The 19354-nt window shown below is 36.3% G+C and overlaps 1 protein-coding gene across 7 annotated transcripts in view; it reads right to left on the bottom strand.

Annotated features, from left to right (window-relative positions):
• Window positions 1-19354, bottom strand: part of GOLGA4 (golgin A4) — a 132472-nt gene that overhangs the window by 48969 nt on the left and 64149 nt on the right. For 5 of the 7 annotated variants that reach the window (XM_073223381.1, XM_073223382.1, XM_073223385.1 and 2 more), the window contains 6 exons: window positions 15733-15831; window positions 15180-15309; window positions 13931-14118; window positions 13586-13669; window positions 11046-11193; window positions 825-1003 (listed from right to left, as the gene is read on the bottom strand). In XM_073223381.1, coding sequence (XP_073079482.1) covers window positions 825-1003; window positions 11046-11193; window positions 13586-13669; window positions 13931-14118; window positions 15180-15309; window positions 15733-15831 — 828 coding nt within the window. The remainder of the gene's footprint in view (window positions 1-824; window positions 1004-11045; window positions 11194-13585; window positions 13670-13930; window positions 14119-15179; window positions 15310-15732; window positions 15832-19354) is intronic. The other 2 variants (XM_073223383.1, XM_073223384.1) reach the window with 2 other exon arrangements.

Raw genomic sequence — 19354 nt, 5'->3', positions numbered from 1 at the left:
GAGCTTCTACAAATCAGTAAGAAAAATGCCAAGAGACCAGTAAGAAAATGAATAAAGGATTTGACTAAGCAACTCAAAGAGAAGAACTATAAATTCCTTTTAAACATATAAAAATGTTTATCATACTGATAAAAATAAATGCACATAACTCAAACGATGTCACTTTTTTAACTGTGAGCTTGGAAAGATAAAAAAAGTTAGGTAACATTATCTTTTGGAGGGGACGTATTCTAACACATTGCTTGTGAGAGTATAAACTGTCCTCCATAGAGCTTGTAGCAAGTATAGAGTAATTCAAAATCTTTGCCTGAGTAATATTCCACTTCTAGGAATTAATCCTAAAGAAATACATGTGAGCAAATATGATGAGGATGTTTACCATTTGCAATAGCAAAAAATGAAAGCCTACATGTCTACCAGTGGAAGACTGGTTAAGTGAAATCATGAGCAGTCTTTAAAACAAATGGGACATCATTATCAACAATCGATGATGAACAACCTACAAGACAGATTATTAAGTGGAAAAGCAAAATAAAGAACAGAGTATATATAACATACTACCTTTTGTGCGAAAAAAATTAAAGGGAGGATTGATTACACAACATAGAAGAGAAATTTTATGCAGAGACTATCTCTGGGAAGTATATCCAGAAATACATAAATTCATTTCTCTATCAAAGTGCTTTCTTCCTATATCCTGAACATCAAGAAATGGTCAAGGTCTAAAATACAAATTAACTCCTTTTTACAGTCAAATAACAGAAAAAGCCTAAGACTGAAATTTCAAAATTGCTGTAGCCCATTTCGTCTAGAATCATTCTTACTTTAATTACATCAACAACTTCCTGTTTGACCCGACTTAATTCCTGCTGAAGACTGATGCGTTCCTCCTCACTTGTTTTTTCAATAACTTTTATTTGCTCATCCATTTCTGCCTTCATTTTTCTCCGTGATTCTTCTGTTTTTTGGGCTGTACTCAAGGCTTTTTCAAGTTCCTCAAAAGCTATAATGAAAACAGCAGAAAACAAGTATCTCAGGGAATACTCTTGTTGAGCTACAGCATTTTGCCATTCAGTTGGGGGGGCAGGAGGGCACTAAGAGCAGCAGTAGCAGGGCAGGTTAAAAACTCATTATTGTTTTAAAGCCAGGAGATAGCTCTGAGTAGTTCAACAAAGCCACAGGAAATGTTCAGTCACTCAAACCAATCTGTCACTGAGTTCTGGATTTGGATCTTAAGGCTGGTATGTGAATTTACACTCCAAAGTTTGAAAAAAATATTAACTTCCAAATGGCTCTCCATTCCACCCACAAGTGTCCTTACAGATAGCAAAGTCAAAGAAACGAAGACCGATGCTTAATTTTGTACTATATAATTTCAGTCATGCTTGTGTTTGCTATGCAGTTACTATCAATAATTGGGCAATATTATATGCTCCCTGGGGCATTTAATGGAAAAATTGTTGTTTGACTAATCTTATTTTTAAAAACTTCTTAGCCATATAAGAATTCTGTTTTGTTTTTTATGTTTACTGGCTGAATTACATATTTAAACAACGTATTTTGAAATGAAAACTCTACTTGTGTAAGTTTCAAACTACACTGTTTAACTTGAAAGAAAGCTTTACCTGGTACAACAGTGTACAGAAAGGCACTACCAAGAGGGAGTTCTCGGATGAGATAAGTAAGAATTGAGGTCCTGCAAAAATAGTCATTTGGCTACTAAAGTATTATCTCAAGAAGGCCAAGTAGCTCACCCAGCTTCAAACAAAACCAGAAGGATGGATGCAGCAGCTGAGTAACTTGGCATGAGAACTATGTATGTGTGTGTGGTAGTGTATTTGTGTATAAGGATGTATGTGTATATATGTAGTTGTGTTTGCGTATGTATATGTATACGTGCCTTGTCTATGTATGTGTGTGTTCATGCTTTCTTTCTCCTGGCATAATGACACTTGAAAAGCATACTGCTTCTGTCATTCTGTCTATTTCTTTTGGTCCTCAGAGTAGAAGACACCAGACTTCCCTTTACCATAGAGATGGAGTATTAATAGAACATCAATTTTCAAGATGGGTTTTAATCCTGTTAAGAAATGCATGAGATCATTAACAGATGTAGTATTTTCATTACCAGTGGTATAAGAAATGTAGTAGTACTTCAACCGATAGCATCTCAGGAAAAAAAGGCCTTTTATTCACCATAACTTAGCTTAATAGACAGTGATTTGGACACAGGGATTTCATACCTGAAGACAAACATTTGTTCTGAAATATTTTCTTAATGGCAAATTGCATTAGTACACAGAAGGGCAAGAGGGAGGCTGAATTCTGCTAACAATTGAGAAACACAACTTTCTTTGTTCAACATTTCAAAAAATAGCTTCCCTGGCAACCATATGTCTTCTATATATAAAAAAAAAATCTATCCAATGTAGTAATTTTATATGCCCAACATATAAAACTGATGCTCAAATAGGTGTAAATTTCAAAGGAACATTAATTAGTTGAAATTATTTTTAAAAATTCCTATTCTTACTTTACAGTATCTTCCTGCAAACACTAAATGATGATACTTAGACATAATCTATGTTGGAAAATAAAATACTTAAAGGAAAATGTCTTTGTTTTATTTACACATTCTTTTATTATAAATTCTAGTATCAAGCATAAAGAAATACTTCTTGCTACTAACAAGAAAGTAAATTCCTAATTTCTTAAAAATCAGTCAAATAAAGACCAATTATGGGAAAGAGATTCTACAACAGAGTGCTTACTGCTTAGCTTATGCTGAAAGTTTAAATCTGGGGAAGAAAAAAAATGGAAAAAGGAATGGTAGTATTTTTTGATGCTTGGATATTATAAGCATGGCTTCATTACTGTTACTATTCAGCATGTAAAATTGTATTTTAGCACTTCTAAGGGCTTTACAGAAATACGTTAAATCAGGTTGTGGAGAACCTGTAGATAGTTTTGATATTCTTCCAGCAAAATAGAGTTTTAAATGAAAAACTGTCAATTAAGCAAAATAAAACAAAGCTGTGTATAGTCAACACCAAGTGAATTCTCCTTGTTTTCATTTTTAAAGTTCCAGAACCTAGTACAGTATAAAAATAGATGTAGTGTTTTTTTCAAATAACAAAAAAGTCAGGCCACAAAGTTCCTATGCAGATATAATTTTCCAATAATTAAGTTTTCTAACCAAACTCAGTAACGTTTAGAATATTCTCCTATATTATATTCTAATTTTACTGTTCACTCAACTGAAAGTTTTTCCTGTCATTTGATTATCCATCATTAAAGTAGTTATCTAATGTAATCCTCTCTCCCACTTCCTGCTACCATGTCAGACAACCATGTAATTCTACACCTAGAAAAAAACCTTTGAGGTATTTAAATTCAACATCTCCACTCAAATGTAAGAACTAAGACACCAACTTTCCCTCAGATGATACATCAACTGGAATAAGTAATAGCCCTGATGGTAAAACCCTTAAAATTGTAATTAAGAACAACCCTTACCTTGCACTATTTTTAAAAACTAAGAATACTGGCACTGATCAAGCTCAGCTGAGCAATACTAAACCAGAATTTCTGAACCTATCAATTATGGATGCCTTCTACCTCCCAACAAAATGTAGCATGCTATACCTCTGACAGATAAGCAAAAACTCAACTGCTTTCCATCTTTATCCTCCTTCACAGAAAGGTTAGGTACCCAAAAAAGTAAATAAATAAATGAAGGCATTAAAACCCATTATACATATCCACATATAGAGAAGGTATTTCATGTCCACTTGGGATTCTACACTGTACTGCCAACAGAGCCACTTCCTTACAGGAAGTCTGCCTCCAACAAGTCCCATGTCAGTGTTGAAAGAGGATGTACTGAGTTTGCTTACTAACAGAAATGGCTCACCTTCTGTACTTGCAACCAATAGATAACAGTAAAGTGGTGTTGGTAGCCTGTAATATTCCAAAAGTAGATTCCCCAATCTTTCCAGAACTTAATGTGAGTACTAAAGAAGTATGTCTGCATGTTTACATAATTTACCTGCCAGTTACCAACAACGGAGAAGTAGGTGAGGAGAAAGCAAGCGCTCAGCCACAGCTGACAAGTCTTCTGCCAACATGCAAGAGCACGCAGGAAACCATGGTCACTTCACACATCAATGGGAGGCTAATAAGCACAAACTGCCGCCAAATGTTGCAAGAACACATTGTGCTCTTCCAAAGCAAAATTCAATGTATCTCAGGCAATTTTTATTTAAAAGAACAAAATACTTTGAAAATATTTTTCGGCAAAAATTTGATGAGCCTTAAGAATGGTCCTCTGTCAAAAGTAAAATGCTAGGGAGGCCTTTTATTGCTGGCTCCTCACTTTCCACTTCAGACAAGGTTCCCTCACAAGGGATTATATAAAAAGGACAAATGTCCACCATAAGATGTAAATGAGAAAGGTAGGAAATCTACAGCTCAATAGTGCCCCCAGTCATTCATCAATGGATATTTGCCATCAGCCAAGCATATGGGTGACATAAAGGAATTTTTTCACAAAAAGACAGTTGTAAAGTCAGGAGAGGGGAAGCCAGCAAGAACATGGTATTGCTCTTGCTACTTCACCTCCCTGCTCATCTCTATGTCCCTACCATTCATAATAACAAACGCCAGCACTCTAAGCTTCCAGGGAGCATTACTGTTTTGTCCCACTGTCCCAGAGGACAGTTTACTACAATGATAGTAAGACCCACTTCTACTCCCATTGTGGGGAATAAACAAAAACGCAGAAGTGTGGAAAGGCTGCCAACCCCTAGATTAACTGTTGAGCCTAAGAAGCTGATTAATAACATCCAGAATGAGTAAGCCAGTACCTATGTCTTAATCCCTCCAAAACAGCTGCTGAAATGCATGCCGTATGAAACAAAAATCACAAGTAGTACTACAAAATGAATAAGATGCAAACTAACAGAAAAAGCAGCAAAAAGATTTTTATCAGAATTTCCACCCAATCAAGCCTCTTTGTGAATAAAAGCAAAAGTCTACAGCAGCAGTTTCAAAGGTGGTCCAAAGACCCTAGACCCTTTCTGAGGGTCTATGAGATCCTCTCTTTTGTAAATACATACCTGTATGAAGGTACATGTGCCTCATGTATTTCAACCAAAATAACATATCACAACAAAATGAATGCAGAAACAGACATGAAAATCCAACTGTCTTCTATTAGGCCAAACAATGAAATAAGTAAAAATGTAAAACAAGTAAAATGTAAAAATGTAAAAAAATGTAAAAAAAGTAAAAATGTAAAAATGTAAAAAGAAACTTCACACTAACGTTTGTTTTGGAAAATATAGTTAACTTTCACAAAAATATTTAAAACTAACATATGACAGGTTTATAACTGCTATTTTAAAATGAACTAAACAAATATTTAAAAAATTTTTTAGTTTTAATTCTAATACAATAAATATCACTAAATGTAACCCACATACACAAAAGCTTTTGAGAATCCTCATACGTTTTAATGAGTGTATAAGACGTCCGAGAACAAAATGTTTGAAAACCACCTGTCTGTAGAATTTACAGAAATGAAAAAGTAGTACCAGTACAAGGCTTATACATAAACTGGGGCCTTCAGAAATTAAGTATCACCTTTGCAATGGAAATCTGCTTTCCAAGCCAAAAATACATAACAAGATTCATTCTAGAGACAATGTTTGGACCTCTTAATTCTACAGATCTATTCAAATTTCCAGGTGCTCCTTTCCTCAAGTTAACCATGAAAATTTCTCTATTAAACACCCTGAAGACAACAAAGTGATCTTGGGAAATATTAGGCTAAAGCTAAGCAAATTTAATTAAGTTGAAAATATTCTGTAGCAAAGAAATGTGCTCTTCTAGGTGCTGACATCTTCCAGTAAAGTGACACTGCTGGGGAAATAATTAAGTGCAGGGTGTTGATGACTATCTAATGGTGCACAGCTACTCCTGCAGAAATGTGTCAAGCACCTACAAATACATGACAATTAATAACCTATAATGGATGAAAATCTAATTCCACTTAAAGTAATAAATTTTTCCATCAGGTATTCATTGTCCCAAAATATGTACATATTACTTACCTAACATGGAAAACTTAAATTCTACTTTAATTCATGCTTTTTGCCTGAGAAACATGGAATTTTCCTTATAAAGCTTATTCTAAGTACCAATGTTAAGAAAAAAAAAAGAGCCCTTACCCCAGTCCTGTTCATACAAGGCTTGGGAAAGGCACCATGATTCATTTATTGGCATGTGTGGATGCACAAAAATAAGATGTTTTGTGAGACTTAAGACTCCAAGAAAACTTTGTTACATAAAATATCAGCAACTAACGAAGCACTTAAATACACATGTAATTTTTGCTTGTTATGTATATGCATAATCTTACACATTATTTAAATACGTGAACTGTCTTTTAAAGGGTCCTTCCAACAGAAATAAATATGTTCAATGGAATGTCTTTTGTCTATCAGGCCTATACCATGCAAATGAATAAAAGACTTGTTTCCTGCACAAATACAACATGGCAATACAAAAGCAAAGAATGTTATGAGTTAATCTAAGTTTTAAATGCAGCCAATCATATAAAACATATAACGTCAGCAAACACAGGGTACATAAAACGGAAACTGGGTTTACAAAAGATTTTGTACTCTGGACACTTCCCTAATCCACGCAGAATATTCTATTCATTTTGCATAACTGTAGGCAAGAAAATTTTAATGGAGGGTGAAGGTTAATACTGGGGTGTGGGTTCTTATTTTTGTAATGGCTATATTTTAATCATTTAAAGGGAACTAACCAAAAAAGACTAAAAGTCTATGGGTAAGAAGTTATCCTAAGAAGAATTCAAAGATGGAATAAGCAATATCACAAAGTTCTTAGAGTATTGGTCATAATAGCAAACATAAAATAATCTACATTGCTCAGTAAGGAGATGGTTAAGTAAATGGTGTACATGCATTCTGACTCAGCCGTTAAAATGTTAGTACTTCAGCAATGCATAAAAGCACTTAAAACATGTCAGACGAGAAAATGGCATACAGAACCACATGCAAAGTATCATGAAGGCAATATAAAAATAAGGGCTGGAGACGAGGATAAATTAGAGTACTGAAACAACAGTGATGTGCTTTCATTTTCTCTATTTTCCAAATTTTTGAGGTGATATACTGTACTAATAACCAGCCAATACCCCACCCCCTCCCATGAAGGGTAAAACATACACCTGCATACATACAGAAAAGATAAAACCCAGTGTAAACTTTAGTGGCATTAAAATTCCTCCCCGGTGCCAAATTGAAGAGGTAATACTCTAGACAATCGGTAATGACACCTATCACCTAAGACACAGCATACTGCACACTTAAGTGACATCACTAGACTGCTTCAGATTTAAAATCTGGTTACTTGATGACCTGTTCTTAAGTAAGAAAGGAATACTAACAGTTGTGGCAAAATACTTGTAACAAATATACTATTTTTGGTTTTCTTTATCTACTAAAATCAATCATTTTAACCAAACAAGAGGGCAATATCATATTTCAAAAAACATGCCTAACATTCCACTAAAGAATAGATTAAGTACTACAGGTTGTCACCATATTCAATTGTCTCAGTATTTTACGCTAGAATTGTCCTTTTTAAAAGCAGAGACATTCAGATGTCCTTTATCCTCTAACATATAGGATGCATTACAGCTGGAAAAACTAAGAGAGGCAGTGCAACAGATTGTTTTCCAAGAAAAGTAGTGGGGAATGTACCTGATTTTATTTTGCCTCCAGAATAAAGTAAGCCCAAGAAATTAGCTATTTGTCTATGAACAGCCACATGTCAAGAATTACTAAATCTATCAGAGTTAAGTTTTTTTACAGTTGAAAATGCACTAGGAGAGTTTTTATTCGTTAACAATTGTTTTACATAGGCACATTTCTTTTAAAAGTCTTAACAACTGCCAGCTTTAATGATGTTCATGTTTCTTTCACAAGGCCAGCTCTTACGTATTTAGCCTTCGAATTTCAAATCTAAGCAAGAGAAAGACAAATATTTAACAGAGCAATAGAATTCCTCAAGAGCCAGGTGATGTTCATTGGCTCTTTATGGAAACTCTACTTCCTTTACAAAGACCTGTTCTTCCTTTAAGCACTAAATTGGAATTTCTCTATCAATTGGCATATGCATTTTATATTTGAACAAAAAATCATTTTATATTTGAACAATTCTGTTCAGCCTCAATTAAGACCATTAGATGAAATGCAACTGGTATGCAAAGCCAGCTTTCGTTAGATTTAATCAATCTCTCTGTTACAACTTTCTATCCCAGCCCTCAATAACTGTGACTACAAACACAGGTTAAAAAATACCTATAAAAACACTGTGTGATCCAAAGACTTCTCAAAGTAAATGTATCTATTAAACAACTTTAAATTGTAATTCTAAGTATTTTTTAATTTTAATATTTTTACAGGAGTATTAACAGAGAAGTTTCTCACATTATAGGCTATTAAATATTTATAAAACATTAGTTTTATGAAAATCACATTTAAGGACAAAAATACTTCTGTTTTGGAGAAGCAAGAGAAGGAAGGCTCTGCAACAGTAGCCTGGGAAAACCTTATCCTACATGTGAATTAACTATTTTGCCTACCTTTCCATCATTTACTCCTTTCAACTTGGCATTTAGTCAGGGGTTCCCACTCCTCCCAAGATACACCCCAATTTTAAAAAGTTGTAATCCCCTAGCTAGCATTATTTTCTCTTGACTGACTCCATTAGTCAATAAAATCAGTCCTAAGAATGGAAAGGTTTAATGGGAGGAGCTGAGACAATGCGTCACGTTCTCGTGTCGAAAAAGTAAGCACACCTGTTGAACAATGTCAGTGCTCCAACTGTTCCAGGGAAGTCTGCAGGGATTATGTTCTGAGATGCTGTCTATTCATGCTCTCTGAAGGCACATTTTATTAGGTTGATGAAAACAAACTCAGTAACTAAATTCCCTAACTATTCATCAATAAAACTGCAAAGAGATGGGGAGATATTTTTGAGCACATTTGGTGTCAATCAAGTACCTCTCCCATTCAAACCCACTCCCTCTCCTTACACCTTACAATCTGGTTTCCAAAATCATTTCTGAAACTGTCCTGGGAATCAAATCCTCGCCAAATTCAAAGGTATTTTTTAAAGTCTTAATCCTATCTCCCCCACTTCCAGACATGCCTCTTATATTCCTTCCAAAAGCATATATGCTTCCAAAAGCATAACTATCCACCATTCCTATTTTTGGGTAACTTTTTTCTCTATTTTATTTCTCTCTGCCAAACTCAAGATTTCTATAGTTAAGAGCATAGACTCTGGACTCAAAATACCTGGATTCAAATCCTGACCAAATACATAGTCTCCTTTCATGAATGGAGGCAAGTTACTTAATGTCTATGTTCTTTGGTTTTTTTACTTGTAACATGAAGATAATAACAGTACCTGTTTCATAGAAATTGTGAGGATTAAATACAAATACACACACAAGGAATACAAGTAAAGCATTTATAACAGAGCTGTGCAGAGAATGATGAAATGCTGGCTATGGGCGTAACAGCGGCTGGGTGGTGCATGCATGCACACCAGTGCCTACGGGAGCTGCAGCCACCACCACTACTATTCCTAATGCAGAGCACACTTTTTTGGAGAAATTAGCCTCTTGAGGATGTAATCATAGGCTTCAAGCTTAGGCTTGTGATTCCCAAAAGATGTTGCACTTTATTTTGAAATCCCAACATGCTGATTCCATTGGGAAGGCTTCCATCAGTCAAGGTGCTTAAGCAGACGCATCACCACGCCACTCAACTTGGCCACTGAGGGCTCCTATCTGACTTCACACTGTTCACTAAGTCTCCTAAGCTTACACCCCTGCAGTCGCCTTAGATTCCCACTTTTTTTCTGCCCCTCCAAGGTAGTGAGACACCAAACCTGCAGATTCTGCTCTTTCTCTCCTTCCAGAGCCACCCTCCTGGGCAAGGTGGCCACAGCACTCAGGCCCTCACACCTGGATTTCTGCCTTTGCTTCTAAGTTTGACTTCCCACCTCATCTCTTTTCTACATAAAACACTAGCTCCCTTCACTTTAGGCTTCCTTATCACTGGTTTCCCGTTACCCAGAAGACCAAAGTCTAAATCAGCTATGCACCTTTTACTATTTAATTGTCATTTCTTTCACAGTCTTACTTTCTCATCTCAGCAAGAACACTTCCGGTGGCTTCACAGGCCCACCAGGACCACTGTTTGGGGTCATGCGGTGCCTGAAACATGTGTCCGTCTCACTGGTTAGGCCCATTCTACTCTCTTTTGAGGCCAGCCCGCAGGTACCTGTTTGTGCTGGATTCTTTTTGCTGGTGGTCCTCCTTTCTGTTGTACTACTACTCCGTATGGTACCCTGTTGACACTATGCGGGCCTCTAAGCTTTTACAGCTCAGCATTTACTGTGTCAAAACATAATACTAATTATGTGTAACCCTAAAAGGTTCATTATTCCCTTAAAAAGAAGACTATATCTTGTACTTTGTGTTTCCCTTAGAGAATCATAAAGCAGTGGTTATTTAGCGTGTACCGTGCTGTGCCTCCTGCAGGAGTTCTAAAACCACAAACCTGAATTTTTATTCACTATGGCAGTGCTCAGCAAGTAGTTCTGTGAAGGGCCAGATAGTAAATATTCCTGGCTTTACACACCACGTATGGCCTCTGTCACATATTCTTCTTTTTCAATTATCTAAAAATGTAAAAATCTTTCTTAGCTGGAGAGGCTGGTATAAACAGGCCATACGTGGGATGGATTTCACCACAGGTCATAGTTTACCAATTCCTGCCTCTCTAAGGAACAGTGCAGTGCAGTGTCTTGCACAGTCTCTTCAGTCAACCAAACTTTCATCAAAAGCTAACTAATTTTCTAAATGCTCGTTGGTCAAGCACTTTACATGACTTTTGAGTTCTAACATAAAACACGTGTACCCCTTAAGTTCTCACCAGCTCGTTCAGACTTTTCCTTCTGTTCTCGTAACTCCTCTCCCTGGGTAGTCATCTGTTTGATGCGACTACGAAGCTGAGCAATTTCTTCTTCTTTCATTTCCAGGGTTTCATGCATCTGCCTTTTTGTCTCTGCTATTACCATCCCCTAAACAGAAGAGTAGACTCTAAAGCATTCATTTTGCATAACACACCTGCATCATCAATAGCAGATATCAAACTTACTTTAAAAGGCAGGAAAATACAGTATTTCTTACTAAGCATGCACAGAGTTATTTCAGGACTTTACAAACTGAAGTTTGTGCTTTGTACTATGCACTACAATCATGCCAGTTACCTGCTGTATCAGGGTAATTTTAATTTAAAAAGTTACTTTAATAGTAAGTTTAACCTTTTAAGTATTAACACATTTTAGTTAAAATAGTTATTTTATAGTCTTTGTATAAATGCTTGCTATAGTTTGTCCTATTTTAGTAAACAGTTTATAATGAAGAAAATGCAGCCTCTTGTACTTGGCTAAGAGCTGTAACAGAGAGCGAGCCTTGGAGCCTGCTGAGAGTATAAGGTTACTGTTGTCACACTGGATGGACCAAGACAGTGGGACAGCTCTCCCGCTTTTTCTCTTTCCTCTTGTGACAGCTTCTGGTCCCACCACCGCTCCTTACTATTGTATATGACGCACCCCCATTCCTCCAATTTGCTAATTGCTACTGTCTTCCTACTTGCTGAATAACTAACTACACAAGACATGGAGTCACTAGGGAAAAAAGCTAATCAAATAAGATATATTAAATCAGTTATTTCCAACTAACAAAAAATGGGTGGTTCAACTTGTCTCTTAAAAACTAAGACTTTATGACAATTATTTCATGATGTTAAGAATACTTTTACCTTATTTCCCAGGTGTGTCAGCCCTTGCTTTAGGGTGTGACTCTTATAGTTGCTAATATTAATGGATGGATAAAAGCTAAGTAAATAGAGCATAATTATATAAAATTCCAAAATAAAACCATGGGCCTTCAGTTTCTTCAAAAATCAAATTATAACAACAAAAAATAGAGACAGAGAGAGGGCAATGGAACCTATAGATTAAAACAAGTCTTAAGAGTCACATCAACCAATTGCCATGAAAGGACCTTATTTGGATCTTGAGCCACAAAAATGGAAAAAAATGTATGAGACAAAGAGGGAAATCTGAAACTAACTAGATAGTTTATTATATTAAGGAATTAACTTTACATTTTAGATGTGAACATAATATGGTTATATTTCTATAGAAGTACAGAGGGTTCTTTATTTTGAAGATACATTAAAATACATATAGAAGAAATAAGATTTCTTGGATTTGCTCTAAAACAAAGTAAATCCTCAGCTGAGGATAATAGGGATTGGAAATGTACAGATGATCCAAGATCAACCATGAGATATTTAACTGTGGAAGCTGGGTGATGGGGTCACAGAAATCTTTGTACTTTTGTAAATGTTTTAAGTTTTTCATAATAACAAGATTTTTTTTTAAGTGGGCCTTCCAGTATAGCATGGAGAAGACAAGTAATGACTCTATAGCATCTTACTATGCTGATGGACAGTGATTGCAATGGGATGGGAAGGGACCTGATAATGTAGGTTAATGTTGAAACCGCAATGTTGCTCATGTGAAACCTTCATAAGATTATATATCAATGACACCTTAATTAAAATTTTAAAAAAGTAGGCCTTCAATGAGTTTATGGAGTAGAGTCTAGCAAAAGTATTATATAATGAAAAGACTGGCCAATACATTTCAAAAGCAGAACAGATCTGACATGTTCTTACCTACATGGCCACTTAAAGTACTGTAGCCATGAAATAGCACATTAAGGAAAATGATGGATAGTGTAGAGCTAACTGGAGATGCTGTAAAAAAAAAAAAAAAAAGATCCCAAAATTTGGGACTGAAAGACTGAAGTCCAAACTGTTTGCTCATGAATTTTTCGGTTGTATTTCTGCCACAGTAATAGTTCCTGCTCCAATTCTAAACTGCCAAATTCAACTATACATCCCAAAATTCATTTGCAGAAATTTCTATTTACTCTAATATATATATATTACTACTTCTTTACTTTTTAGGCAATCTGAGAGATTAATCTACTTCTATTATGTTTGAAAGACAATATTTAAATTATTCACATTTAGTAATTAATGCCTTAACTGTAAATAATTTAATTTTTCTGAGAAGTAGTTACATACTAAAAAACATATAAAAATGTAGTTAAGTACTATCAACTATAGAAGATTTCTTTTGCAACAGTTATTCTAATCAGTAAATCAAAGTGCTGACTGGGATCAAGAAATCACAGAAAATCAGCTTCCTCCACATGATACAAAACTAACACTAATACTTAGATAAATCTAGAAAATCTAGAAACCAAAACAAGGATTTTTCATGGAAGCAGCTGTGAAAATTTTGGAAAACATTAAGTCTGAATGCTTCAAACTGCTTCCAAAGGTAAATTTTGGGCCCCTGACAAACTTTAGTATTGTAAGTTGTGTTGTTTTACCTTATCTTGTTCAAGCTGTTCAATTAAGTTCTTTGCATCACGCAACTGAGTGATAAGTTTAGTCTTCTCAGCCATATGAAGCTCCTAAAAAAATTTTAAAAGTTCATTTCCATCTCTAATAAAGCTTCTCACATGTGAATGCTAAACATTTGATCTAGCTTGGATGTGTCTCACACTCCAGTGGGAGACAGGTACACAGGGCGTCTCCTAGGGGCAGTCAGCGTTTGGCTGCCCAGGCTGGTGGGCAGCCTCTGATGCTACCTGCAGAGGTGAGCTGGCCACACCTGGCCACGAGTCCGGCTCTAGGGTAGGGGCTGCATTAATCAAACTCATGTGCTCTTTTACCTTCATCTTTTCCAATTCTTGAAGTCTTTCATCTAGTTGTTCTTGCAAGGCTTCTTTCTCACTGGTTAACAGCGTACACTGCTCTTTATGTGACTGAATTGTTTCCTTGCAACGCTGCAGGAGACTCTCTTGGCGTTTAACTCTTTGTTGAAGGATTTCCAGTGTTTTAGCAGAAGCTTCATCTCCCACTATTCACAGGAAAGCAGCATTAGCAGGGCAGTCAGTAAAGAAAGTAAGGCCCTCTGGGACCAGTCTCTCTGCTGGCATAGGACTGCATCCTTATCCCAACACTCTGCTATACGGAGCCAGACACAGATGGAGGGCACTCTTCCAAACCTCTACTCTTCTGCTTTAGGTAGGATGTGTACCTGAAGATGCTGAGTAGTGCATTCATCTTTTCTGTGCTTCAACCCCACCTCAAATGACAACAATACCCAGTAGCTACCTAAGGTGAGCTGAATTCACCCTCCTTAAAAGACAGTGTGACAGCCACCTTTTGTTATTCAAGAGTGCCCCACATCTGAGCAGCCATCCTGAAAGGATTAACAGAGAACTCCTTCCACTGCACTCGAATCTCTGCCAGAGAGGAGCTCTGACAGGTGCAGCTTTCTCTACCTACACTTCGAGCGAAGTTTTCACACGCTTTATAGGTTGGCTGCTCAGAGAGAGCTGCTTAGTACCTTACTCTGGCTCTGGCTAGACTAAAGGTTTATCACAAACACCTTTGAGAGAAAAAGCTAGAAAATAAAAAGTAGGATTTTTGCTGAATGTGTACCCCAAAGCCTCAAAGAGTAGGGAGAGCTGTAATTGGATTTTAAGACAAAATTTATCCTTTCTTTTCCAAATAGAAAGCAAATAACTGGGCAAATACAGACATCTCTGAATGTAGAAATATGTAAACAATATTACTTAGAAACTACAATGGCTAACCAATGGCAAGTAGCACATTCACTAATCTTCAGCAGAGCTGACTGTTTATAGGAAATCTAACTGCCATCAATAATACGGTGTAATGTAATGGATTTTTATTACAACAGAAATGTGCTGCTCTTCACAGACTTTCAAGTCTGAAAACAATTTACTTTCTCCTGAAAACAACAAAGAACCAAAAGAACAACTCCCCTTGCATCTTCCTGGAACAATCAGGATCAAGGACACTTTACTTCTTCCTCAGCCCGCATCACCCCCTGGGATCTCTCCACACCCTCCTCTGGTTTTTAAGTTAACCTTTCAACAAGCCGAAGCTTACCTGCTGGCTCTACATCACTCTCTGTGTTCTCTTTAGTGACACCTTCAGCCTGTGGTTCCACCTGAGGGAAAGGTTTCAGTAAATCAACATTCATCGGACCATTTCTTAACCGTTGCTTCAGCAGAGAAACCTAAAAAAAAAAAAAGAAGAAATGAAAACATAAAGAAGCCTAGACAAAAACCCAATAGAAAATATGGCAGTAGTACTTTCTTTTAAAATGGGGAGACGGCAGAGTAAGAGATAATCTTTTTGCTTATAACAGGGGTAAAAATCAAAATAGTTTACTCCCAATGAAGTTGATTTTTATATTTCCTATTTTCAATGATATCCTAGTTATATGGCTGTAACTTGTTGCAGTCATAGGTGAGGTATATACAATTGCCAAAAGACACAATAAATAAAAAATTATATTTAAAGTTAGTTGTGGAAAAGCAGAGTTTTAAAAAATCAGGCCATGTTTTTAAAATATCTGGAACCTATTAGGTATCATATCAAAACCCCTTTGTATTCTTTATCCAAAAATTGCAAAATACTTTCTCTTTTATCCTTTTACCTGAGTCTGAAGAACACTAATATACTGATCTTTTTCTTCTAAGGACGCATCAAACTCCTCTTGGAGATGTTTTTTTGCTTGCTGGTCCATCTGAAGCTCCTAAAATCCAAAGGGTTTTATAGGTAATTTTCAGTATAAAACTAAAAACTACAAATTTGAAGTTTTCAAAGTATAAAAACATGATCAATCCAGATGTACATTTCTCTTAAGGTATCAGCAACAGTAATTAGAGAAACTAGCTTTTAAAACATTAGTATTTACCCCAACAAATAACTTTGTTTCTTAAAGAATGTGAAGCTCCAAAAAGAAACAGTAAATTTTTACAACTGCAGTAACTGAATTGATACCAATGTGGAGATGATAAAAAAATAATAATAATTACTTAAGAAAACAAAAAATCTGAATAGACCAATTACCAGCAATGAAACTGACCTGGTAATCAAAAACCTACCTAAGAACAAAACTGCTAGACCAGATGGCTTCACTGCTGAATTTTATCAAACATTTTAGTAAAGACCTAAAACCCATTGTCTTTAAAGTATTCCAAAAAACAGAAGAGGACAGAATACTTCCAAACTCATTCTATGAGGCCAGCATCACTCTAATACCAAAACCAGGCAAAAGCACCACAAAAAAAGAAAATTACAGACCAATATCCCTGATGAACATAGATGCAAAAATATTCAACAAAATATTAGCAAACTGAATTCAAAAATACATCAAAAGATCATCCATCATGATCAAGTAGGATACATTCCAGGGATGCAAGGATGGTACAACATTCGGAAATCCATCAACATCATCCACCACATCAACAAAAAGAAGGACAGAAACGATAAAATCATCTGCATAGATGCTGAAAAAGCATTTGACAATATTCAAATCCATTCATGATAAAAACTCTCAACAAAATGGGTATAGAGGGCAAGTACCTCAACATAATAAAGGCCATATATGACAAACCCACAGTCAACATCATACTTAACAGTGAGAAGCTGAAAGCTTTTCCTTTAAGATCAGGAACAAGACAAGGATGCCCACTCTCCCCACCTTCATTCAACATAGTTGGGACCTTGGGTCCTAGCCACGGCAATCAGACAACACCAATAAATAAAAGGCATCCAGATTGGCAAGGAAGAAGTTGAACAGTCCCTGTTTGCAGATGACATGATATTGTACATAAAAAACCCTAAAGAATCCACTCCAAAACTACTAGATATAATATCTGAATTCAGCAAAGTTGCAGGATACAAAATTAATACACAGAAATCTGTTACTTTCCTATACACTAACAACAAACTAGCAGAGAGAAATCAGGAAAACAATTCCATTCACAATTGCATCAAAAACAGTAAAATACCTAGGAATAAACCTAACCAAGGAAGTGAAAGACCTATACTCTAGAAACTACAAGACACTCTTGAGAGAAATTAAAGAAGACACTAATAAATGGAAACACATCACATGCTCATGGATAGGAAGAATTAATATTGTCAAAACGGCCATCCTACCTAAAGCAATCTGTAGATTCAATGCAATTCCTATCAAAATACCAACAGCATTCTTCAACGAACTAGAGAAATAGATCTAAAATTCATACGGAACCACAAAAGACCTCAAATAGCCAAAACAATCCTGAGAAGGAAAAATAAAGCAGCGGGAATTATGCTCCCCAACTTCAAGCTCTACTACAAAGCCACAGTAATCAAGACAATTTGGTACTGGCACAAGAACAGACCCACAGACCAATGGAACAGACTAGAGAGCCATGATATAAACCCAACCAAATATGGTCAATTAATATATGATAAAGGAGCCATGGACATACAATGGGGAAATGACAGCCTCTTCAACAGCTGGTGTTGGCAAAACTGGACAGCTACATGTAAGAGAGTGAAACTGGATTATTGTTTAACCCCATACACAAAAGTAAACTCAAAATGGATTAACGACTTAAATGTAAGTCATGAAACCATAACATTCTCGGAAGACAACATAGGCAAACATCTCCTGAATATAAGCATAAGCAAGTTCTTCCTGAACCCATCTCCTCAAGAAAGAGAAACAAAAGCAAAAATGAACTCATGCGACTACATCAAACTAAAAAGTTTTTGTATAGCAAAGGACATCATCAACAGAACAAAAAGGCATCCTACAGTATGGGAGAATATATTTGTAAGCGACGTATCTGACAAGGGGTTAACATCCAAAATATATAAAAAACTTACATGCTTCAACACTCAAAAAGCAAATAACCCAATTAACAAATGGGCAGAGGATATGAAGAGACAGTTTTCCAAAGAAGAAATTCAGATGGCCAACAGACAAATGAAAAGATGCTCCACATCACTAATCATCAGGGAAATGCAAAATAAAACCAAAATGAGATATCACCTCACACCAGCAAGGATGGCCAGCATCGAAAAGACTAAGAACAACAAATGCTGGCGAGGATGCGGAGAAAGGGGAACCCTCCTACACTGCTGGTGGGAATGTAACCTAGTTCAACTATTGTGGAAAGCAATATGGAGGTTCTTCAAAAAACTAAAAATAGAAATACCATTTGACCTGGGAATCCCACTCCTTGGAATTTACCCAAAGAATACAACTTCTCAGATTCAAAAAGACATGTGCACCCCTATGTTTATTGCAGCACTTTTTACAACAGCCAAGATATGGAAGCAACCTAAGTGTCCATCAGTAGATGAATGGATAAAGAAGATGTGGTACATATACATAATGGAATACTATTCAGCCATAAGAAAGAAACAAATCCTACCATTTGCAACAACATGGATGGAGCTGGAGGACATTATGCTCAGTGAAATAAGCCAGGTGGAGAAAGGCAAATGCCAAATGATTTCCCTCATTTGTGGAGTGGAACAATGAAGCAAAACTGAAGGAACAAAATGGCAGCAGACTCGGAGACTCCAAGAATGAACTATTGGTTACCAAAGAGGAGGGGTCTGGGAGGGTGGGTAGGGAGGGCGGGAGAAGGGGACTGAGGGGCATTATGTTTAGTACACATGGTGTGGGGGATCACAGGGAGAACAGTGTAGCACAGAGAAGGCACATAGTGGATCTGTGGCATCTTACTACACTGATGGACACTGACTGCACTGGGGTATGGGTGGGGACTTGATAATATGGGTAAATGTAGTAACCACATTGTTTTTTCATGTGAAACCTTCATAAGAGTGTATATGAATCATACCTTAATAAAAAATTTAAATAAATAAAAAATAATTGCATAAAAGTAAAATTTCACTCTACTTTAAGACATCTTACTATTTGGGCTGCTTTATATTCTCTTGATCTAAGACTAAACTGTTATATACCAAACAGCTAATAGAGCCTTCCTCTTCCCAATATATGAAAGCGATTGATAGCCCAAAATCGGAAGCTTCCTCATCTGTAAAATGAAAAGGCTGAGCCAGCTGTTCACCAAATGGTAAAACTTCTGAAAGTTTCTGAAATTACTTAAATGCTATGTTAAGGCCACAAATGAGCCTTTCTAACTAAATCCAGTGATCTTTACCTCTCTTGTGTACCGTCACCAACAATTACCTCACAACGGAGGTGACTGATTTCTGTGGCTTGAGGGCTCCTGTCTACATTCTTG

Source organism: Manis javanica, chromosome 15, assembly GCF_040802235.1.
Source record: "Manis javanica isolate MJ-LG chromosome 15, MJ_LKY, whole genome shotgun sequence".
Classification (NCBI taxonomy): Eukaryota; Metazoa; Chordata; class Mammalia; order Pholidota; family Manidae; genus Manis; species Manis javanica.
The sequence above is the reverse complement of the archived record's forward strand: the minus strand, read 5'-3'. Positions and strand labels throughout refer to the sequence as shown.